Source organism: Cnephaeus nilssonii (genome assembly GCF_951640355.1).
Source record: "Cnephaeus nilssonii genome assembly, chromosome: 9".
In the NCBI taxonomy this organism is placed as follows: Eukaryota; Metazoa; Chordata; class Mammalia; order Chiroptera; family Vespertilionidae; genus Cnephaeus; species Cnephaeus nilssonii.
In genome coordinates this window covers 38162636-38188290 of record NC_137080.1, presented here as the reverse complement: position 1 = coordinate 38188290, position 25655 = coordinate 38162636, and the positions used below count along the sequence as shown (strand labels likewise).

The following is a 25655-nucleotide window of genomic DNA, read 5'->3' as shown; positions in this document are numbered from 1 at the left end:
TTGGAGAAGTGTCTGTTTAGTTCCTTTGCCCATTTTTCAATTAAATTGTTTGTTTCTTTGGTGTTGAGTCTTATAAGTTCTTTATAAATTTTAGATATTATTAATCCCTTATCAGATGTATCATTGGCAAATATGTTCTCCCATTCAGTGGGTTGTTTTTTCATTGTGTTGATGGTTTCCTTTGCTGTGCAAAAACTCTTTAGTTTGATGTATTTCTATTTGTTTATTTTTTCTTTTGTTTTACTTGCTGGATGAGATATATCAGGAAAAATATTGCTACCAGAATGTCTGAGATTTTACTGCCTATGTTTTCTTCTGGGATTTAAAGAAAATCTTTATTGTTGAAAGTATTACTCTTCTAGGATTTTTATGGTTTTGAGTCTAACATTTAAGTTTTTAATCTAATTTTTTTGTTAATCCTCACTGAGGATGTTTTTCCATTGAATTTTAGAGAGGGTGGAAGAAAGGGGGAGAGACAGAGAGAGAAATAATCAGTGTGAGAGAGACACATCGATTGGTTGCCTCCCCAGGAGCCCGGACCAGGCTGGAGATTGAGCCTGCAATCAACCGAGGTATGTGCCCTTGACTGGAATCAAACCTAAGACCCTTCAGTCCTCAGGCCAGTGCTCTATCCACTAAGCCAAACTAGCTAGGGCTTTAATCCATTTTGAGTTTATTCTTGTGTGTGATGTAAGAAGGTGGTCTAGTTTCATTTTTTTTTTGCACGTGTCTGTCTAATTTTCCCAACACCATTTATTGAATAGACTATCTTTAGTCCATTATATGTTTTTGCCTCCTTTGTTCAATATTAATTGACTATAAAGGTGTGGATTTAATTCTGGGCTGTCTATCCTGTTCTACTGATCTATATGTCTGTTTTTTTGTTTTGTTTTGTTTTTGCCAGTACCATGCTGTTTTGATTTCTATGGCCTTATAGTATAGTTTGATATCAGGTAGGGTGATTCCTCCAACTTTGTTCTTCTATCTCAAGATTGCTGTTGCTATTTGAGGTCTTTTGTGGTTCCATACAAGTGTTTGAAACATTTGTTCTAGTTTTGTGATATACTGGATTATTATCTTGATAGGATTTGTATTGACTTTGTAGATTGCTTTGAATTTTGGACATTTTAATGATGTTAATTATTCCTATCCATGACCAGGTATATGCTTCCATTCATTTTTATGTTCCTCAATTTCTTTCTTCAGTGTCTTATAATTTTCTGAGTACAGGTCTTTTATATCCTTGGTTAAATTTATTCCTAGGTATTTTTATTCTTTTTGAAGCAATTGTGAATGGGGTTATTTTCATAGTTTCCCTTTTGGATAGTTCATTATTGGTTTATAAAAATGCCATTGGTGTCTGGATTTTTAATTTTTTTTTTTTTGTATTCTGCTATTTTACTGAATTCAGTTATCAGTGCTAGTAGTTTTTTGGTGGAATCTTTAGGGTTCTCTCTATATAATATCATATCATCTGCAAATAATGAGAGTGTCTACTTCTCTTAAGAGCTACCTCATTCTTTTAAATTCTTTCATTTGAATATCCAACAATTAATTAGCTTTTAACAGTGGTATAGTACTCCACCATATGAATATACTAGTATATCTGTACATGTGTGGATACTCCAGTAGAATAAATTTCTAGAAATGGAGTTGTTCAGTTAAAGGGTATATGTATTTTACATTCTGATAGGCAATGATATTTGTCTAAAACATAAACTGCAGCAATTCATATTCTTACAAGTTTATGAGCCTGCATGTCTGTCTACATCTTTAATAATATTATATCCTCTGAGACTTTTAGAATTTTGTCATGGTGGTTTGTCATTGTTATTGTAAATCACATATCTTTTATTGTGAATGAAATGAAGTATTTTTTATATGTTTAAGCAATTTGTATTTATTTTTCTTATTGATTTATAAAAGCCCTTTGTTTACCAAGGAAATAAATTCTCTTTTATAATAAATGGGTTTTTTTTTTGCAGTTTGTCTTTTTACCTTTTTTAACATTTTTCCTCCCAAACAGAAATGTTTAACTTTACTTCTTTTAATGTAGCTATCTTTTCCCTTATAGTTTTTGCTTATAAAACATCACACTTCAAGATTGTAAAAATACGTTCATAGGAAGATATTTATAAAGATGTTGAAGAGAAGGATTACAAGAGAAGTGAAAAATTTAATTTAATGGGCCGCGGTTCCTGAGAAGGTTGTGGGGAGGGGCTGAGATCCAGAAATTCATAGAAGGTTGTATTGGGGAGGAATCATCTTCCTTTGTCACAGGAGGAAGAGAGGAAAGGATGGGTACAGATATGGGTGGGATTACTTCCATATAGGAAGTTGACGGTGTTCCATCCTACTGCCCCTGTTTTCTCCCTATGAAGAAGTAGGAGCTATCTGCTGAAAGTGATAGCGGAAGTGTAGTTTAGCTTGAAGGGAGCTGAGAAGGTTCTAGAGCATCATTGTGGAGAAAGAGAGTGAGCTAACCAGGGAAATAATTGTTGACAATATGGAGGGACTGGTAAGAGGGTGCAGTCTGCAACCCTTTCAGACCTTTTTTCCAGCAGTATTCAGAAGTCTGGGTGAATGTGATGGGAAGGTCAATACCTTAGTATGAGGTTTTTCTATTTTTATCTATTCTTCCATTATTTCTAATTTTATTATATTATGGTTAGAGCACATTGATTCTTTGGAATTTATTGAGGTTTTCTTCATGGCTTAGCATATGGACTATATTTGAAATTGGGCTGCCTGTCTTGAATTCTTGATTCATTTGGTATAGAGTTTTAAATATAAAATATCTTGAGTGCATATTAGTGCTGTTCAGGTCTTTGAGATGGGTGTGTCAAAGGGTGCAAGGTTTCTTTTTTCATGGCCCCAAGTTTGGATGGAAGCAGGTATCTAGTCTTCATGGTGAGTGAGTGGGCCTTGTGATTAGGGATGCAGAAGTAGGCAGTGAGTGGAAACTCCCCTGCGCTCTGCCCTGCACCCAACAGATAAGGAAATAGCAGACTGCAGGGTTGATGAGGCTTACCCAGAGTCACATAGCTAATAAGTAGCACAACCAGAATTTGTACCAGATCTTTTGGGTCCAACTCCAATACTCTTGTGCTGTATCTTTTATGCTTAGCAGAGGGAGGTGATAGGTTACCACAGTCTTTCAACATCGTCCTTACGTTTACCATCTGTACAATCTACAATGGCCCGGCCAATGTGGCTCAGTGGTACAATGCAGTGTTATTGGACTCATCAAAAACCCCATAGAAAGGGGTTTCCACCTCCTCCTTTACAAATTTCCTAAGATACAAGTAACAGGGCAGATCTTACACTGGTCATTAGGGAAACTTATTCATGTTCACATTTTCAAGTGTTTGTCTAATGTTATGTCTGTGCATTTTAGGGGTTGGGTGTGTATCTGAGTCCTGGCAGGAAGCAGTTCACAGCAGATGTTTCAAATAAAGATCGAATCAAGAGATGACTTTGAGAGTCATGGGCAGGACAGGCCTAGGGCAGCAAATATGGCTGGATATCATTTAGTTTTTCCAGAAAAATTCGAATCTGTTGCTTGCTGAGAATGAGCCAGGCTGCCATTGTCTGGAGAGCTCGTTGGGAAAGAGGGGGAAGATTACATGGTTAGCAGATGGTGTAGGGATGTAAACTTGCATGACTTCAGAGCCCCTGCTCGGGACCACTATGCATTTTGCCTCCTGTATTGAAACCTAAGTTAGGCTTCCCAGCCTTTCACATCAAGTTTTTATTTTACTTATTGTGCATAATAGTACATTTTAGCCATGTATATATAGCACAGTTAGGAACACTATGTATATGATGATATTTAATGATTTCCATGTTAGAGATTTATAATTTGTTCTTAATTTGCAGCTTTTTTCAAGGAGCAAACCTCCAAAGGGCCTCTATGTTTATGGAGATGTTGGTAAGTGTGTTAAAACAAGTTTTGGGTGGTGCAAGCAGAAAGTTTCCCAGCTTTTACTCAGCGATAACTTCCATTTCCATCCTTCAATTCTTCAATCCTTCAATCCACTACCAGCAAGGGGGTAGGATGAGGTGAGGTAAAATAGGGGGAGGGAAGGGTAGGCATCTTAGTTTGCACTTTCACATCTCAGAGGGTGTGCCTGTAGTGTAAGGCAGTGTTAGTTAGCATGTTAGGGTTCAAACATTATTCAATGAATAAAGTGAGTTGATCTCGGGGAAGGAAATCATCTATAGATAGGTTATTAGATAATTCAGAATCCTGTTGCTCACTGCTATTTGACTCAGCTTAGGATGTACTTTTTAAAAAAGCTCTTCTTTCTCACTTTTACTTTCCACTAATATTTCTACTCATAATGTAAGCCCTTATCTTCAATTTATTAGTAGATACTCTTAATGCATGAGTGGTAATACTTCCTTGGTCTCTCATTTCTTTGTTTTGTTTTGTTGTTATTGTTAATCCTTACCCAAGGATATTTTCCCACTGATTTTTAGAGAGAGTGGAAGGGAGGGAGAGAGACACAGAGAGAAACATCAATTGGTTGCCTCCTGCACACACCCCAACTGGGACCTGGGATCTAGCCTGCAACAGAGGTACGTGCCCTTGACCAGAATCCAACCCACAACCCTTCAGTCCATGGGCTGAGGCTCTATCCACTGAGCCAAATCAGCTAGGGCTTGGTCTCCCATTTCTATACATTGGGCACAAAGACTCACATTTTTTTTGGAAAATTTATGAGCAGTCACTTACTTTCTAGATTTTCCTAACCAACTAATATCTTGCTTCTTCTCTGACTTCATCTGTTTTGCTGAAATGTCTTGCTGAAACAATCTGTTTTCTGCTTTCCATTTCCTTCAAACAAATTCTTCCTAAACTTCTCCCTGGTTACCCACATTCAGTGATGTTACGAAGGTGGCTCTTACTTTCCCTGGCTTTATTGCTTGTCACTCATTTCTTATAGTGGGATACTAAAAATTCTCATTTACATGGAATGGGATCAGTTTTGGTCCTCGACTGATAAACATGCTTCAGGTTTCCCTGTAGCCATAACAAATTTACATTATGGAGTGATGGCAGAAGTTAGTAATATATTTAGGACAAGAAATAAAATAGTTGAATAAATAGTTATAGTACCTTAAAGATAAAACTTTAAGGGTTTAGCTTTTCATCTTTAAAAGGGTTCTCCTTTTTTTCTGATTTGTTTACAAATGCTGCTAAATTCCTGTTTTACATTTAAAGATTTAGTGAACCTAATAAAAAGAATTGTTTAGTTCACAAAAGTGAATGATACAGATTGCCCCTAAAATTCATCAAGTTCTTGAAACTTACAGTTAAAAAAATGTACAAGAAGCTCAAACTATTGTTCTCTTAGTTAATTATCTAATTGGTATTTTTTAGATCAAGGTATGCTTCCTTCGTAGTTAAAAAGCATTTTATACCAGGTGCATGATCAGTGTTACATGTCAGTACCTTTGGGCACTGCCAGCAGATCTCAGCCTGTTGTCTCTTCATTCTTTGCCTCTTTGGAGAACATGTCCTTCCTATACCCTCGCTTTCACAATCAGTCATTACTAAAACCAATATCTTTGTTTCTCCTGGTACCTTAGCCACTTAACCATAAATGGAGATGGTTAGTAAAGCACAATTCTACTTCTGTAAAGGACTTAAAAAAACTCATGAAAGTTGTTGGATTTTAGTTTGCAAAACACAGCCATATTCTAATTGATTGAAGGGAAGTACAAAAACATAAATCATCTGAATGCTTGAATGAATCAGAAAAAATGTGATAACATAGGATGTTCACATAGGCTGGGTATGGGGCAACCTTCAGTTAGGAACATTTTTATAATGTAAAGAGGAAAAGAGAAAGGAATTATGAAACAGGAAGTGAGATGAACATTTCAGTGGCTATACTCAGTTTAGTTTAGAATACTTACAGAATAGGTAATCAACGACAAGTCAGATTCTCTGGCTGGGAGAAAAGCCTCCCAGTGTCTTCACAAGCTCTTATTCTTTAGTTTCCTTTTTTAGACTCGGGAAACAGGTTTACATTTTCAGAAGTGATGGGAAAGGGGGTGTCTGCTTCTTAGTGCCCCCTTCCCACTCCTTGTTGCTGTGCTTGGCTTGCCCTCTGTCATGTACTCCCTTTCTTCATAGACATGTTGAGATGATTGAATCAGGTAGACCCTCCAATCCAGGGAACCCCAGTGGAGTTGCTATAATTGAAGGGATTATCATCATGGTTTAATCTTGAAACAAAACGTATTCATTAATAAAATGCTTAGCTCAAACCATACAGAGACCATAAGCTGCAGGAGTTTCTTGTGGCTTCATTCTTAACCCTTCAGCAGGCTTTCTTACAACAAGGTTCCTGCTTCTGACTAACAGACAGACTGCACTTAATGATTTCTCTGGTATATGAGGAGATAATAAAAGTTCATTTTTGTTTATTAGTCCTTTTTCTGCTGACTCTTGGTTTAGCCTCACCTATTTCATATTGATAATTTCACCAGTCAAAGGTAGGCTGGTAATAAGGTTAGGAGTTGGGAAGCAAAATTCTGCTGGACTCGGAAGCCATGATGGAGGCTACTACCTACGTACAGCTCCTTCTGCAGGGGGTCGGCTGTGAGAAGGACACCATGGGTGCAAGGGGCTCTCAAGTAGTCATTTTTGTCTTCCTAACTATAGGCGTGAAAGTTAGACCATAAGAGAGTTTTAGGTTTTACAAATTAGTCCCCTAACAAGAATCTCCTCTTAAGAAATATACAAGGTTTTATTTAGGATTCTGTAGAGACTAAAGCAAATTGTGAAGTCAGTAAAATGTACTGTAGATTTCTTCCCTACTTTTCCCCCACAACTTTTGTCCTCATTCTTCCATTCCCGTGACAGATGTTTCTGGAGGTGTAATTGTGAATGAAAGCAGAGGCAGCCTTTGTTCACCCTAAGTTCACAAACCATTGCAGTGGCTTTGAAACATTTTTGAACATGATCCCGAGTAAGACCTATATTTTACGCCCTGACTCACTGAGTGCACATAGGTGAAAATTTCAAGGCAAAGCACCAGAGTACATGCGCGTGCGCGCGCGCGCGCGCACACACACACACACACACACACACACACACACGCGCGCACACATGAACACCACCACACGCCTGAAAAATAGTTCCATGAAAGAAAACTTACCCTTACATGTGATATATTTTGGTATTTTCTGTTTTATTGCCCTGAAAGTTAACATTTTGCAAAACTATAGTATAAGTATCACAACCAGGATATTGACATCGATACAGTTCATGGATCTTATTCAAATTTCTCCAGTTTTACTTGTATTCATGTATGTGTACTATTTTTCACCTGTGTAGTTTCATGTATACAACATCTTAATCAAGATACTGAACAATTCTATTTCTGCAAGAATCCCTTGTGTTGTCCATAATTTCCAGAGATATGATGCATACAACAATTGGAAATTGTTTATCTTATAGTTTCCTGATGGCCATTCTTTGCCTCACATCATGGAGTATCACCCTACATAGGAGTAGTTAGTCTTCAGCCAAAGACTCAAGAGTACTCACATGTTGGTTTCAGGAGCTCTTTTCATTATATAGCTTCCTTCTCTCTGGTGCTTTGCCTTGAAATTTTCACATATGTTGGACTCCTATAATTCTGAACTTTCTTAATCTAATTTAGCGAGACATAGGTGATTTACTTGGATTCCCCCATGGCCTCACCAACATAAAACTGGTATATCATTGATGTTTTAATTTGTATTTTTTTATATTTCTGATGGAGTTAAACTTTAAAAAATGTATTTAAAGCTATTTATATTTTTTGTGTTATTTGAATACTCATGTTTCTTGCACTTGATCATCTTTCCCCGAGCCCCACCCCCTTGTTAATTCTGTATTGCTCAGTCCTCTTTCAGTTGGAGTGGGGCGAGGGGAGTCCGTTGAAGTAGCTGAACCAGGGGAGGAATTTAATGGTTGGTTTAATTGTGAAATCAATTAATGATCTGATTCAGCTATGGGTAGAGAGGAGAGATTAAATAATATTTTAGGGATCTCTCTCTCCTCCCCTCCTTTTCCCTTCATTGCTTGATTCTGGTTTTCTATTGTTGGCTTCATTCTTGGTAAGAATTTTTTGATGTTAGAGGAAAGAAGGCTTCTGGAATCTTCTAGGTTGCTCTCTTAAAAGGAGAAGGGATGATTCTTATTCTTGGAATCCATATTAACTCCTCACATAGAACATTACCTAACTGGGTCATATCCCCATGACAGGGCCAATCACAGTGTGTAGGGTAGTGGGGTATTTTTATTGGCCCACCTTGTGATTGATACTCTCATCATAGAGTCATACTAAGTAGAGAAGTTTCCAGAAGGGAGAGCTTTAGGACAAAAAGTTCATTGTAGTTTGTAAGAGCTCTTTATATCTGAAAAGATATGTAAGGTTTAACTACCAAATTCCATGAGGGCATGGATTTTTGTGAAGTTTGTTCACTGTGATACCCTAACCACCTAGAATAGGACCTCACACATGGTAGGCATTCAGTAAAAATATATTGATTAAATGAATAAAGATAATAATTTTATTTATGGTGAATTTTATATTTAGAAAGTTGAATTGCACGTAGCCTAATCTATCAGTCCTTTCCTTTTATGTTTCTTTTATCTTCAGAAACTTTTTATATGATGGTCACATTATATTTTAAGCCCATTTTTTAGAGTTAGCCCAAAAGTCACTTCAAATATAGGTTGTTTGCATTTGTGGTTAAATAATTCATGACTTTTTTCTGGACCTGTCAGTATACTATGCTTTATGCAGCAGGATTTGAAACTTTATTGATTTACTCTTTTAGGTAAATATAATGACTTAAAATCTGCTGCCACTCACTATATCAAGAGATATTATACTGGATATTTTTTGCAAAGAATTACTTTTCAGTCTGAATGGTCTCTTCATTAAAAATCTCTTTGACAGCCCAGCTGGCATGGCTCAGTGGTTGAATGTTGACCTATGAACCAGGAGGTCAGTGTTTGATTCCCAGTCAGGGCACATGCCCAGGTTGCAAGCTTGATTCCCACCCAGGGGCTTGTAGGAGGCAGCCGATCAATGATTCTCTCTCATCATTGATGTTTCTATCTCTCTCTCCCTCTTCCTTCCTCTCTGAAATCAATAAAAATATATTTTTAAAAATCTCTAAAAAATTCTATTTTCATATACAAAAACTTTCTGGCAATTCAAACAGCATGGGCCCAAAGTTATCTATGGAATGGAGACCCCTCCCCCCTTCACACCCCCCCCCCCCCCCCCCCGCGCCCTCTCCCCGACTTAAGACTCAGATCTCACTTCCTGAGCTGCATCTCTTAGGAGGAGAACATGGTGGAGGGAAGGGGAATGGAGAACTCAGAAGGATAAGAGACAGGGCCAGCATCTCTGGGCCTGGCCTGCAAGGAATGCTTGGTGTGAACCGAGCTTGAGCTCTGCCTTTCTGCTAGGGAATAGGCTTTTTGTGCATGCCTGCGTTAAAGGCCCAGGGCCATTGACTCTTCAACTATTAATGCAATCATAGTGATGAAAAGTTCCAGAGTATTGAAAATTACATAACTTAATTATAAGAGTTGACTATCAGAATTTCTTCAAGTAGACCTCATTTTGCAAGACCTATATTCTCAGATTTTTGAAAAAGTATTATATACTTGGCAATCCTCCAGCTCTAATCTACATCTATTTCTTTTCAGTATTTATGTTAGATACTAATCTTTATTTTCTTATTTTTCATGTTTGAATTTTCCCATAGTGCCTAAGATAGTTTCTCACACTTAGTAATGACCCAATAAAAATTTAAATAATGAATTTATTTTATTCATACTGGTACCTTTTGGAAGAGAAACTGAAGAATGAAGAATTTGTAAATTATGCCAGTTTATAAACATAGTTTTCAGGGGCAAATAGCCCCTGTAATACTAACTAATATTTAATAATATTTCCTAAAAACAGGATTTTAACAGAAAAGAATAATATTATTTTATTTTTTCCTGGTTTAACATAAAAAATAAACACTTCTTTAAAAAAAATAACATAGTCTTAATCTTTCCCGTAGAAGAGTGTGTTTTCATTATCCTAAAGCTAATGAACAATCATTAGAGCAATCAGTAACACTGTTTAATAGTATCTTTTTTCTTTTTTTTTAAGGTACAGGGAAAACAATGGTGATGGACATGTTTTATACTTATGTGGAAATGAAGAGGAAAAAACGGGTTCATTTTCATGGTTTCATGCTAGATGTTCACAAAAGTAAGTTAACTATCTGGGAAAAGCAGTGGTTTTTAAGTGGGCAAACACTACAAAATAATTTCATCATCTTTTAAAATTCTGAACTTTTTAATACTTAAAAATATATTTTTGCTTAAAGTAAGATTTTGTTTTGTGCTATATTGAAACAATGGTAATGTGTCCAGAGTTGGTCCTAAAGATAAATCAGTACTTCCAAATATGAGAACAGAGGTTACTATATGAAGGTTAGGCATTTTCTCTTTCTGCTAAGGATCAATAGGAAATGTTAAAAAAGTTATTCTTTTCAAAAAGTTATTCTTTACAATTCAGCCATAAGAAAAGATGAAATATTGCCATTTGTGACAACATGGTTGGATCTTGAGAGCAGTATCACACTAAGCAAAATAAGTCACATGGAAAAGGACAAGAACCATATGTGGAATATAAAACAGAAAGCCACAAAGAAACAAATAAAACAAACTCATAGACAGCCAATATTATGGTGTTTACCAGAGGGGAAGGTGTGTAGAGCGAGGTGGAAGAAGGTAAAGAGTGTCAAATACATGGTGATGGAAGGGGACTAGACTTTGGGTGGTGAGCATACTATGCAATGTACAGGTGATGTACTATAGAATTGTACACTTGAATTTTAAATAATGTTATTGAGTAATGCCACTCCAATAAACCTAATTAAAAATGAAGTTATTCTTGATTAGATCATTTCCACTGTGCCACCTTAGCATGTAGGCATGCAGTGTGTACTTGTATGTATGCTTTATTGCTTTGTCGGTGTTCTTATTTTATTTCATTTTTGCATTGTCTATCAGCTACATTGTAACCTCTCCAGGGCAGGAACATTGTGTTTTTCTTAGAATACTTTCAGCATTTAGTACACATATAATACATGAAATGGGACTGGCTCCAGTGTATCAGGCTGGAGATAAGAACATTCTGATTAGATAGGGCAGGACTGTCTCCTCTGTGCGCATCCCTGAGATTCTCAGGACTAAGATTGATTTTTTGGTCTATCTAGTTACCATCTAGTCATCTAGTTTATCACTTTGTTATCTCCAAAATGATTGAAGAAGAGATAGAATGATTATAAAGTATCCTTATAATCATGGGAATATAATATGTGAGCAACTTATTTTGAGGTAGAGAAAATGCAACCAATTTCAATGATCACACTTGTGGTTATATATGATTATACAGTATGTGGACTTTAAACTGATGTTTACACTAAAGTTTCATTTATTTAGATTTAAAAATACGTTATAGTTATCTGAAATGTACTATTAGTAATTTGATTTTATATTTAATTTCATCTGTTTAAGGAATACATCGCCTTAAACAGAGTTTGCCAAAAAGGAAAGCAGGATTCATGGCTAAATCATATGATCCAATAGCTCCTATAGCTGAAGAAATCAGCGAAGAAGCATGTCTCTTATGTTTCGATGAATTTCAGGTAAGGTAGAAATGCTTCTAGATGTAGAATGAAATACTGAATGAAGTGTGAAGATTTACAGTCTGTTCCTGAATTTGTCATTGTTTTATAAATTGGTTTGAATTATCTCTTATGACTTTAATATTACTATCTGGTTCAGGGGTCAGCCACACCCACCTCAGCTTGCTGAGGGCAAATATGGCCATCAACTTTTAAATGGCCAGTGAGAAAAGAATAGTTTTTATATTTTTAAAGGGTTATTTCAAAAGAAAAAGAAAATTGAACACAGCCCATTTGTGGCTTGCAAAGCCTAAAATATTCTCTGTTCAGCCTTTTATAGGAAAAGTTTGCCCACTCTGATACTCTAGACAGTGAATCCACATTCCTCTCCCCACACCATGATGGAGCTAATGTATTGATTACAATATAATGTCTTTAAAGGTGTTTGAGGTTTTATTAAAAATGTTTTTATTTGATTCACAGATCTCACAACTTATATATGATGAAGGGAGAGAATTGTCTTAAACTTTTAAAATTCTTCTAGTTTTAGGATTCTTTGAAATTGTGACTAAATTGGTAGTGAGTTATTTACTGATCTTTATTTCTTACTAGAGGCCCGATGCATGAAATTTGTGCAAGAGTAGGTCTTCCTTCCCCTGGCTGCCAGCACTGGCTTCCCTCTGGCACCTGGGACATGGGCTTCCCTCCGGCACCCGGGACCCAGGCTTCCCTCGCAACTCCGGCTTTGTCTAGAAGGATGTCCGGAAGGACGTCTGGTCTAATTAGCATATTATGCTTTTATTATTATAGATGAAAGCAAATATGGGATAAAGGCAAACACCAAGTCTTATGCTTATTATGTATCCTATGCCATCCCAGTGTAATAGTAGTAGTCAGAGTAGTAGTAATAATCGATACTCTAGACTAAGAATTACTTTCTCTTTATTAGACTTCTTTCTTTAGTAGTTATGAAGCATAATACTGTAGTTGGTTTTTCTATAATGCTTTTCATAAGAACAAGTGATTATTGGAATGAAAACAGGAAAATCCACAAGTACTGAATATAAACTTAAAAATAGAGCTTCACACCAAAGCTTTTGAAAAATATTTCTGGAGCTGAATGCAGAAACTCCCGTGTCTGATTGCCTAGAATAAAGGCCCATAGACCTTCTCAAGGTCTGGAAGGTAACATTCGCATGTGCCTACTCTTTGGTAGACGCTGGGTGATTCACACAACTCCTTTCATATTTGTGATAAAGTAAGGGAATTGCTCTAGTTAAATTTTAAAGTTTCTTTCAGTTTTAAGATTCTCTGAAATTATGCATTTACATTGGTAGTAAGTTATTTCCTGTTCTTTTGTGCTAAAAACTTGGGATGGTGGAAATATGTTGTAGCCAGGATGCCTTTATCCCAAATGAGGGAACTCAATCCACATAGCTAACAGCAATCTTGATCTGTGATAGAGGAGAAAGGGGAATTTTAGCTATGCATGGTGTTACACTGAACCATCTGGGGAAGAAGAATCTTCACTTATTTCTCCCTTTAGTCATTTTAAGACAGCCTGGCATCTACCCTTTGTACAGAGGTCTTCAAAAGAAAGGCTTATGGAAAAGAGATGCTCCCCTGCTACTCTGCAGAGGTATACTAAGTACACCAATGTACTATTTCAGGAAGAGAAGGGCATCATGTAGTTCACTAAGTAGCATTGAGTTAACAGTTATGCTGCCTTCAGCAACAGAAGTCAGTGATCAGTCACTGAAGGCCATCTCACATGATTTATCATGATGAGTCTCCTAAATTAACTCTAAATAAAATTGAATTGGCACAGTTAAATTTTTGATTAAGGTACTGAAATTAAAATAATTTTAAGTATATTAATATCCATCCTTTGTTAAATGATTTTTGGCTTACAAAGTATTTTTATATCCTTACTTCATTTAATTCTGTAAAGTAGTTATTATTACTATCTTCATCATATAGACGAGGAATGTAAAGCATTAGAATTTCATAGGTAGCATCTACAAATCATTAACTTAAAAATGTAAATTTTAAACAATCAGAGAAATGATTGGCATACTGAAGTAGTCCCCCAACTAAGTCCCACTTCCCTTATATATAGTAACAACCCACATTTTTTTTCCCGTCAATGTTTTGAATTATCTTAACACTTTTGTCTAATTTAACAAGTTTCTCATTGTTTTAATGCATATTCCTTTAAGTAGTAATGGTTGAATTTTTTCCATGTTTGTTTACTTACTAATTAAAAGCCATCTTTTATGAACTGTTTGAGACAATGCCCTTTTATTTATTAGAATGTTTACATTTTATTATGTATGTTCTGTAATATTAGCTACTATGTACTTAGTACTTTCTTTGTGCCTATGTTATTATTGTGCTCTATATCATTACTTTTATAGCTAAAATTCTATATAATTATACATAAATAATAAGGAATTGTACTAGCATACATACCATACATAGGTAATAGTCATAGGTACCATTTATCGAGAATTTACTATATGTATCATAACAATTTTGTTTTGCATTGATGAGGAAATTATGGATCAGAGAGATTAAGTAACTTGTCCAAGGTTGAACAGCTGGAAACTCAGTTTGAATCCATCATCAGTATTCTTAGTCACTGGTCGTAACAGCTATATTATATGTTCTCCTTGGTATATGATATCTTCTATTATGTTTTTAAATGTACAGATCTAGAGCTGGGTGAGCTTTTAGTAGATATTTTTAAATTTAGAACCTAAAAATTATCCTTAAGCCTATTAAACCTAGTACAATGCATTACTGATTTACTAGAAAAGATTTTTTAGCCACTTTAATCTTAATGACAGTATATCTACAAACACCACTTCACTTTAAAATTGAATCCTATTAGTAGTCTTGATTTTTAACTAGTTATTATCAACCTTTAGTTGGTGTTATTTAATGTAATATTTATTTTAGTGGAAAGATGAATGAATTACTGCCGCTTAAAAACAAGAATATATTCTTTCTTTTTTTATGTTCTTGAATTTAAGGCATTTTAAAGACTGTTATGATAACATTCAGATTGCATCTGCAGAATATATTCCTCATTAGTTTGGTCATCTTTACCTGTGGTATCAGATACACTATTTTTATTTTGTTTGAGAATTTGTCTAGATAGATTGTTTTTATGTGTTTTAGTTGCTGACATAAAAGGTTTTCTTTAAGATTTTCTTTAGGGACTTCTTTATGACCTGATTGAATATTTATATTTCTTATTAAACTGTTTCTGAAAAATAATTCTGAAGATATCAAATACTAAAGGAAAGCGATTTTTAAACATGTTATTTCTTCCTGTCTTTGGGACACTGGATAGATGTTTTACTAATATGTTTTTTTTTTAAAGATTTCTGATGAGCAGAATATCATGCAAAATTCTCCTCTGTAGCTGTCAATATCATTTAAAAAATAGTTTTGACCGTTTTTATAAAACAGGAAAGCTATTAAAAACTGTTAATAAAAAATAGGTGCTTATTTTTGTGCTAATACTAATTACTGATAATGCATGCTTATGTTTGTCAGTCATTACATGGCACTGTACCAATCAGAGGATTGACTGAGACTCAAGCACTTACACATGTAAATTAACCGTTAGATTTTTCCCCCTTTTTTACTTAAGTGAGTCATAATGGAAAGCAACTCTAGGTCATAAAAAAATCTTTTCTCTTTAATGCTAATGAAATGTCTCCACTCTCTGTATTAGCAGACTACCCTTATTGGTAATCTGTAGCCTTCTCTTTTGTTCCTGGTAGAAATGAAATGCTGGGTGCTAAAAAAGCCCGCTCTTCAAGAATGTGTGGCCAGTTGTCTTCTGTTCACTTATACTGTAAAATTACTGTTCCCCAGCAAAGCTGAACAAGAAAGGGGACGAGATCAAAAGAGTGTACATTGGCACCCGGCTACACCAAGTCACTCCTGCTTTCTTAATTAGCCACAGCTTCTCCAAGTAAATTTACTGCGATACAGCAAAAACACTGAAATACAGAAACAACAAATGATAATTCAACCACAAATCTTTATTGTTTGCTTTTTCCAGCCTCCCATTGAAACCTTTGCACAGTTTTATAAGCTAAATGTCCCTTTGTTTTTCTGAATCAAAAGTTACTTTAAATTTTTTCAAAAACACCAGTGAGATAGGCAGATGACGATTTTTATTCTCTAAAATTGGGTAACTTTTCATTGGTATTCTTTTTAAAAGTCGGTGTATTGGGAATCCAATTTAAACGTGCAGTTGCTTCTAAAATTTGCTAGCTTATTCTGTCCTCTCATCAGAAATGCCACTGGTATTTAAGCCTTTGAAAAGGGCCTTCTCTGTGAGTGTTTTTGCAGAAGCAAAATTTGACAGTGATCCTAAGCTCCAAATTAATTAATATCAGTACCACTTTCCTTTTCATTTTAATCACCACTTTGTAAGTTCCTGAAGTCTTTTTAATATAAGAACCATCAGTAGGTTTTTGGTTAATATTTTAAAGTTACAGTTTGAGACAGAAAAGAAAGATCTGTGCATCCCCATATCCTGGTCTTGTTTTTTTTTGCTCAGGTGGGAAGGAATAATTAAACTTTTGGGTAAGATACCAGCTATAAAGAGAAAGTGATTGGGACCTGTCCAGGCCAGGTTGTTGTTAGTTGTGTTAGAACCAGTTAGTTGTTCACTTTTAGTATTTTGATCTAATTTGAAAGAATTCCATTAGTTTCTATGTGCTCTAACATGATTTAAAAATAACATATACATATTGATATATATTGTGTGATATATTTTATGAACATGAAACAAGTTTTAGTGAGATTATCTAAAGTGTGGTATTAAAGAAAGATCATAACATTTCTACATCAAGAGTATCTAAAACCCATGTTATATTCAAAAGGGAAGGTATGACCATTAATATCAGCCTCCCCTATACACTTATTTTTTAAGTCAACTTCCTTTCCTCCTTAATTTCTGTATTTCTATGTGATTTTTAAAAGCTTTAAAAAACGTCATTATTAAGCTTATTTGTTAATTGTGGATTAAAAAGTAATTTTAAAAAAGATCATTAGTTATATGTATCTCTGTACTTAGATTAAATAATTTTATATGCATTCTGCACTTTTTGTTTTGTCAGAAGTTTTTTTTTTTAATTCTGTATTAACCATTCTTATAAATTGTTGTTTTAAAAAATTTTTTTCTAGAAGGAATATTTGTGTTTATGAAGGTTAGCAGAGGCTGGCTGTGCTGGAAGTGACTGCAGTGCCTTTTGATTATTCATGGACAGTAATAGAAGGCACTTAAAAAGAACAATGAAATTGCTTATTTTTGTGATGGGCCATCTGTTGAATTGTTTTGTGCAACAATTGCACAATAGTATCTATGTCATATCATTCTATTTTCAACAGCAGCTGATTATGTCTCACTGGCTACTTGTCCTTATTTCTAAAGTTCCATGACCATTTAAAGGCACCTTTTGAGGGACCTTTGCCACAAAGGTACTAGAAATCTCAAACAGCTTGTGTATGTCTCTCTCTTTTTTATTTTTATTTTTTGGAGAAGGAGGCTGTGATGGAAGTAGGAAAAGGGAGTTGGTCATGTTAGTTCTAATTAATTAGATTTTGTAAATTCTTGGGACAATTATCTATGCTTTCCACCTGTAGTTCTATAAAAGAAGTTAATAAAGAACCATTTGACAATTTGTGTAGAAATGATAGGCTTGCAAAATAGAAGAGTAAAGTTAAAAGACTACTATACAGTTTTTCATGCTTTTAATTATCTACTCTTTTCTTCATGATGATAATTAGAATTTTTCTCTTGAAATTCACTTTCATCCTTAAAAAAAAAAAAGAGTCTTTAGCAAATTTGTTAGAGCAGAAGTGAAATTAAAATAAAACAAATGTGCTGTTGTCCATAGGTCACTGACATTGCTGATGCCATGATTCTGAAACAGCTTTTTGAAAATCTGTTCAAAAATGGGGTCGTCGTTGTGGCAACATCCAACAGGCCACCAGAAGGTAAAAACAAAATATTGTGCTAATCTCATCCAATTAGATGGAAACTAACAAGGTTTTAAAAATCCATAATTTTGTACTTATTTTACTATGTGAATAAATCTGATGACTTTGCTTATCATTAGTTTCATAACTGACTTAATTTGAAAAACCAGTGAGTATTTGTATTTTCTTTAATCCTCCCTTAAGGATATGTTTCCATTGATTTTTAGAGAGAGTGGCAGAGAGAGGGAAAGACAGAGAAATATGGATGTGAGAGAAACACATTGATTGGTTGCCTCCTGCACGTGCCTCAACAAGGTCCCGGGGCCGGCAAGGAGCCTGCAACCAAGGTACATGCCCTTGATCGGACTTGAACCCGGAACCCTTTGGTCTGCAGGCCGAGGCTCTATCCACTGAGCCAAACTGGCTAGGGCTCAGTATTTGTATTTGAAAAATGTTTATATTCTTTGCATGCTAAATCCAGGTGATCTGTTGTGTTTGATGCACTTGCTGTTTTTCTAAGTATTAGTTATGCCCTATGCACATATAAAAAATGCAGTCCTTTTTAACTTCTTTTTATGGATCATAAAAGAAACTAAATGAAATGGAAGGCAACATTCCTAATTAAATTTTAGAAAAAAACTTAAAGTTCACTTGCATAAGTAGTTTCTAATACTTCATATATAATTTCTCAAAAAGCACTGTGGTTTACTAGGAAATTATTTAAGAAGTAAAATACAAGTAATATTTAAATAAAAACAAGTTTAAAATCTTGTTTTATTTGGGTCACCATGTGGTCAGTTGAAGGTCTAAGGGATCCCAAATAATATTTTATACATTCTTTTTATTTATTTTTTTCATTTTTTAAGAAAGGCAAATATCTTTACTCCTGCAGGAGAGTGTACACTCACAGGGTCTGGCAGCACGCACAGTGAGTGGGCGGTCTGCTTGGGCTTTTATGACTGATACATGTCATCTGTCCCTCACTCTTGATTGGTCAGAGCTTAGGCTCACACTCTTGCATGATTGGCTAATTTAAAGGAAAAAGAGAGGGGTTGACCTTTGCCGTTTCAAAATGGCGGTTGCCAAGTCATGTGAGCCGAAATTATTTTATACACTAGAGGCCCAGTGCATGAAATTAGTGCACGGGTAGGGTCCCTAGTGGCTGCCAGCTGCTGGCTGTGGCCTCCCTTCCCCCAGCTGCCTGCCGCTGCCGCCAGCCAGGGCGGGCCAGCCGGGGGGAGAGGCCGTGGGTAGTTGACTGGCTGGCCCCACCCCCTGGTCGATCTCCCAGTTGAGGGGACAATTTGCATGTTAGGCTTTTATTATATAGGATTCTTAATAATAACAGCTTTCTGCCTGGAATGGTTTTCTGCCAGATATCTGCAAGGCCAGGTCCTTACCTCCTTCAGGTCTTTGCTGAAAAGTTACTTTGCCAATGAAGCCTAGACTTATCCCCTTATTTGAATCTACGACCCTCCCCTTTTTTCTGGTCCTGCTTCTCCTTGCCTGCTCTACTTTTTTCCCTATAGCACTTATGGACCCAGAATATAATTTATTATTATATTTATAGTTTATTGTCTGTCCCTTTTCAGGACACAAAAGCTTTTGTGAGGGCAGTGACTTATTTCTTCTGTTCACAGATGTATTCTAAGCACTTAAGCAGGCTCTAGATGGATTTCAGCAAATAGTCTTAGAATGAGTTTTGAATGAATGCATGCTTTAAAAGGATCTCACTGGCTATAGTACTGAGAATAGATTTTGGGATTGAGGTTTCAAGGTTGGAAGTAAGGAGACTACTTAGGAGATGATTGCCACAATCCTGAGGGGGATGATGGAGCAGGGTAGGTGGTGAGAGTGGTCAGATTCTGGATGTATTTTGTAGGCAGAGCCAAAAGGATTTACTGATGGAATGAATGTAGGGTATGGAAAAAATAAAAGAGGGAGATTGGGATTAATGACTCAAGTCTTTGGCCTGAGCAACTGGAAGGATAAAATTGCTGTTTACTAAGATGGCGAAGGCTACAGGAGAAGCAGATTTGGGTAGGGAGGTGAAAGTGAGGGCTTCTGTGATGGTGAGGCAGATGCATATGTGTTTGGATTTCAATGGAAAGGTTTGGACTGGAAACATAAATGTGGATTCATCGGTACTAAAGGAAGCTGGAACAGCGGCCAGTGAGATAGGAGAACCAAGGGAGGGTCAAGCCAGGAAAGGAAAAGTGGTACAAAAGGAGGGCTGATCACGTTTGTTAAAGTGCTGCGAGGAGCTAGGAGGTGAAAATGAGGTGGAGAATTGACTCTTGGAATTGGTAATATGGAGTTTACTAGTGAACCTGAAAAGAGCAATGTAATAGTTTGTTATTTTGTTTTAAATAAGCATGTCACATTGATGCCATATTAAATTTGTAGTCTGCTAATACACCCATATTTTACTTTGTGAACTGCTATCAAACTAGGTCTCTCCCCTTTGTGTAGTCGATTTTCCTTTCTATTACATTTCATCTTATTAGTTTATCTGCATTGTTCCATTGAATTGAATTCATGTTGATAGCTTTTGAAATAGGATTTTAACAAATTATATTTAGTTATTCTTACTATTACCTTATAAACTTGGTAATCACACTTCTATATCTTTAGCCATTAATTAAAATGTGTAAGTAAGATAGAACCAAATTAAGACCCCTGTAGTAGACCACTAGAGGCCTTTTAGGGAGATATCAATTAAGTTTAGGGCGATATAAAGAAATAAATTAATACTTTTGGAGCCAGTTATTCACACAATTATAGTTATAACCAATCTGTTATACTATAAGAGAATTATGAATGATTTTGTCAGATCATTTGTTAAAATCCATATAAGGCCTGGCTTGCATGGCTCAGTGGTTGAGTGTCGAACCAGGAGGTTACGGTTTGATTCCTGGTCAGAGCACATGCTTAGATTGCAGGCTCGATCCTTCATCATTGATGTTTCTATCTCTCTCTCCCTCTCTCTTCCTCTCTGAAATTAAAAACATATATATTAAAAATCCATATAAGGTTATGTGTAGAATTCTTATGATTTATTGTTGTAGGAACCCTATGAGCCAAGTCAGTGAGCTTTTTAATATTAGATCACCTATCTAGGTGGGAGCCAGGCTTGACTCTACTCTAGCTGAATTGTTTACCTAACAGTGTCAGTAGTATTGCCTTTAGATATTCAGAGACAAGCTATGTTCATAAATAACAAGGTATCAGAACAAGCTTGCTGCCCCCTAGCTCCCAACCCCCATCGAAGATTAATGAGAAGAAAATTGCTCTTGGCTCTTAGGCTTCTGCACTGTGGTAAACTGAGGAAGGACAACCACAAGGAGAGGTTATGGAGCACCTGGAGCTCAGAGCTTTGTAGGAACAGAGTTACAGGCGCACCAAGGCAGCATGCAAAAATCCAAGGTGGAGGCACCCTTGTGGAGGCGACTGAAATTTCAAGATGCAGAATTGCAAAAATTGGTCATTAGCCACAAACTTAAAGAAAGTCATCTATATATATGAAAGCCTAAGCGACCGGCCATGACATGCAATGATCACCCGGGGGCAGATGCTCAACGCAGGAGCTGCCAAGCGACAGCAACTTTGCAGAGTGCCCTCTCGCACTCTGGGACCCCTTGGGGGATGTCAGACTGCTGGCTTCGGCCCGATTCCCGCAGGCCAGGCCGAGGGACCTCACCTGCCAGAGGGACTCCGCTCATTCCGCAGGTGCCCTTTGAGCCCTGGCGCCGCCTCACGTGCTGCCGGCCAGGAAGGGACTGTGGGAGATTGGCTCCAGGGCATGTCCGGCCCATCTCACCCAGTTCTGCCCCGCTGGCCACCTTCTAATTAATTTCCTTTCAATGTGCACAAGTCTGTGCACCAGGCCTCTAAGTTTATAAATATAAACCATAGAAGAAACACTTGTTATATATCAGTTTCTTTAGCCACAGCAGCCAAATGATCATCCTAAATATCTGAATATTTTAATATAAAGATGGCATATCTTTATATATAAATAAATACATATTTATATATGAATATAATTTTAAATAATATATAATATAAATAAGATGGCATATCTATATAAATAATATATAGAAATAATTTTATGAGTGAAGAAATGAGACTCAGGTTAAGTGTGGATGTAGGAAAAGGCAAAACTGTCAGATAAAGAATGGATTAGTGATTGTCAAGCTGGTGTGGAGGTGTTTGACTTTAAAGGGGCAACTTAGGAGAATATTGGGGGTGATGGAACTGTTTTGCATCCAGTTGTGGTGGTGGTTCCATGTGTTAAAACCAATGCACTTGTATACCCCCCAAATGTTAATTTTACTGTATATAAATAAAAACAAATCACATGGATAGTGCGTGGACGAACAGGGGCTTAACCTGGGTTTGTGACTCTATTAACACATTGTTCTTTATCTTTCCTCCTGTTTGGTCATCACTGATCTTTGTCTTCCCTGTCCCAGATAGAGAGTGTCCCCTTTTCCAACCATCAAAATGCATTCAACTTTTTTTTTTTAGGTCACAGATTTTAATGTAGTGGCCCAGATACGTTGTTATTATTTTTAAATAACATTTACTTATTCTCAGAATGTTACAAGAGGCAGAGGAAGAGCCTTCCTGGCAGAGGGTTGAAGCAAAGCCCAATGGCGGGAGAGAGCATGACCCACTGGAGAAACTGAAATGTAGCTGGTGTGGCTGAACTGGCAGGAAGGGGGAGGGGGATGCAGTGAGGTACAGGATGCATCTGGCAAAGTGGGAGCTAGACCACAGAGAGTACTCATAAGCACTTTGAATTTTATTCTAAAAGAAATGAGAAGCCATTGAAGTGCTTTAAGCAGGGACTGACGAGATTGGAATTGGAAATAACACTCTGGTTATAGTGTGGAGATGGGTTACGGGATGGGATGTAGTGATTGGTAGATTCAGGGAGACATTAGGTGGCTATTGCATACACTGGGCAGGAAATGGTGATAGCTTGGCATAAAGCAGTGATTCTCAACTGGGGGGGCTCTTTTGCCCACCAGGGCATATTTGCCAATGTTGGAGACATTTTTAGTTGTCACAAGTAGGCAAGGCAGGGTGTGGGTGCTGTTATTGGTATCCAGTAGGTGGAGGCCAGGAATTTTGCCAAAAATCCTATAATGTATGGGGCTTCCTCCCACAACAAAGAATTATCTAGCCAAAAATGTCAGTAGTGCCAAGGTTGAGAAACCCTGCTATAGGGTGATGTCAATGGATATGGAGGAGATAGATTTGAAAGAAATTTAAGAGGTAAAATGGATAACACCTGGTTTTAGGCTGGATTTTTTTTTTTTAATGAGAAAAAAGGTATATAACTGTATTGAAAAAATTAAATGGAGAGACATACTATGTTCATGAACTGGAAAATTCAATTACATGTAGATGTTGATTTTTCTCAAACTGATCTATAAATTCAGTGGGTTCCAGTCAAATCTCAAAGAGGTTTATTATAACTGGTGGAACTTGACAAGCTGATTCTAAAATCTACTAGTATATGAAAGAGCAAGGACCAAGAATAGATCTTAGGGAATCAAACACAGGGGGTTGATATAGTGGGACAAAATAGAAAAATAAATTGTGGTATATTCAAAGAATCACTCTATATAGCTGCACACATTAATTTGGACAAATTTCAGAAACATAATACTGAGTGAAAAAACAAGCCACAGAAGAATAAACGTGGGATAATACCACTTATATAAAACTCAAAAACATGTAAAACCAATACAAACATGTAATAACATAACAAAGCAAAGCCAGGGAATGATTAAGACAACAGTGTTTTCTCTGCTAGGGAGGGGCACAGCAGGGACATCAAAGGAAATGGTATCCATTTCTCAAGTGAGTGGGGGAGGGTGTTGTTTCTCTTTATCTCCTATTTAATTAAAAAAAACACAAGATATCTTGGAGGATGAGGGTTAAAGTAGAGGAGGAAACAGGCAGTCTGCCAATGCTTGTGTACAGCACAAAGTGCCAGGCACACCACGTTCTTAACTCAGTTAAAAATTAGTAATAGCCCTGTTGGCATGGCTCAGTAGTTGAGTATCGACCTATGAACCAGGGTTTGATTCCTGGTCAGGGCACTAGCCCAGGTTGTTGGCTCAATCCTCAGTGTGGGGCATGCAGGAGGCAGCTGATCAATGATCCTATTTCTAACATTCTAACATTAGAATGTCCAAGAATAATCCTACATCAGGCAACAATGCTATGTGATCCTTCCTTAAGCCAGCATATTCATCCTATCTAATAAAAGTGTAATATGCAAATTGACCGTCACTCCAACACACAAGATGGCCGCCCCCATGTGCTCAAAGATGGCTGTCCCTATGTGGACACAAGATGGCCACCACAAGATGGCCGGCAGGGGAGGGCAGTTGGGGGTGACCCCGGCCTGCAGGGGAGGGCAGTTGGGGGAGACCAGGCTGGCAGGGGAGGTCAGGGGCAACCAGGCTGCCAAGGGAGGGCAGTTAGGGGTTACTGGGCCAGCAGGGGAGGGCAGTTTGGGGCAACCAGGCCGGTAGGGGAGGGAAGTTAGGGGCAACCAGGCTGGCAGGGGAGGGCAGTTAGGGGTGACCAGGCCAGCAGGGGAGGGCAGTTAGGAGCAATAGAGCCAGCAGGGGAACAGTTAGGTGTCGATCAGGCTGGCAGGGGAGTGGTTAGGGGTGATCAGGCTGGCAGGCAGAAGCAGTTAGGGGCAATCAGGCAGACAGGCAGGCAAGCGGTTTGGAGCCAGCAGTCCTGGATTGTGAGAGGGATGTCCGACTGCCTAGGGTCCCAGATTGGAGAGGGTGCAGGCTGGGCTGAGGGACAACACCCCCCCACCCCCCGGGGATGCTGAAATTCATGCACCGGGCCTCTAGTAGTGAATAAAACACTGGATATCACTAGAAAGTTGGCTAACAATTATGCATACACACACACACACATACACACACACACACTACAGAGTAGGGTAAAAGTAGGTTTATACTTTTGAGTGAATGAAACAGAGTTTATTCTTGTAATGCTATTTATTAATTATTGTATTATTTTCCATATGAATAATTGCAAACTGAGTTTTGCCCCTCCCTGTATAATTTATCATATTAACACTTCTAGGGAGAAAAAAAATCAGTGGTGTTCACCATAAAAGCTGAAAGAGCATTTGGCATAATTCAACATCTTTTTAAAAAAATATATTTTTAAAATTGATTTCAGAGAGGAAGAGAGAAGCAGAAAGATATAGAAACATCAGTGATGAGAGAGAATCACTATCACTGATCGGCAACCTTCTGCACGCCCCACACTGGGGATTAAGCCCACAACCTAGGCATATGCCCTGACTGGGAATCAAACCATGACCTCCTGGTTCATAGGTCTATGCTAAACCACTGAGCCACGCCAGCCAAGCAACACCTTTCTTTTTTTTTTCTTTTTTAAATATATTTTATTGATTTTTTTACAGAGAGGAAGGGAGAGGGATAGAGAATTAGAAACATCGATGAGAGAGAAACATTAATCAGCTGCCTTCTGCACACCCCCTACTGGGAATGTGCCCACAACCGAGGTACATGCCCTTGACTGGAATTGAACCTGAGACCCTTCAATCCACAGGCCGACGCTCTATCCACTGAGCCAAACCAGCCAGGGCCAAGCAACACCTTTCTTGATAGAATCACACAAAATATAAATAGATGATAGTTTTTAAATATGATACCATATATATATATATATATATATATATATATATATATATATATATCAGTTCAAAAGTCAGAATGATGCTTAGTAGAGACACTGTGATATTTCTACTACAAGTGTGAACAAGTTAAGGATGCCAACTATTAGTTTTTGTTTTTTTAAAATATATTTCTTTATTGATTTCAGAGAGGAAGGGAGAGGGAGAGAGAGATAGAAACATCAATGATGAG

General features: G+C 37.1%; 1 protein-coding gene across 4 annotated transcripts in view; it reads left to right on the top strand.

Moving 5' to 3' along the window:
* AFG1L (AFG1 like ATPase) overlaps positions 1-25655 on the top strand; it is a 169015-nt gene that overhangs the window by 46686 nt on the left and 96674 nt on the right. For 3 of the 4 annotated variants that reach the window (XM_079780357.1, XM_079780358.1, XM_079780356.1), the window contains 4 exons: positions 3880-3931; positions 10182-10283; positions 11597-11727; positions 17631-17730. In XM_079780357.1, the coding sequence (XP_079636483.1) occupies positions 3880-3931; positions 10182-10283; positions 11597-11727; positions 17631-17730 (385 nt within the window). The remainder of the gene's footprint in view (positions 1-3879; positions 3932-10181; positions 10284-11596; positions 11728-17630; positions 17731-25655) is intronic. The other variant, XM_079780359.1, reaches the window with a different exon arrangement.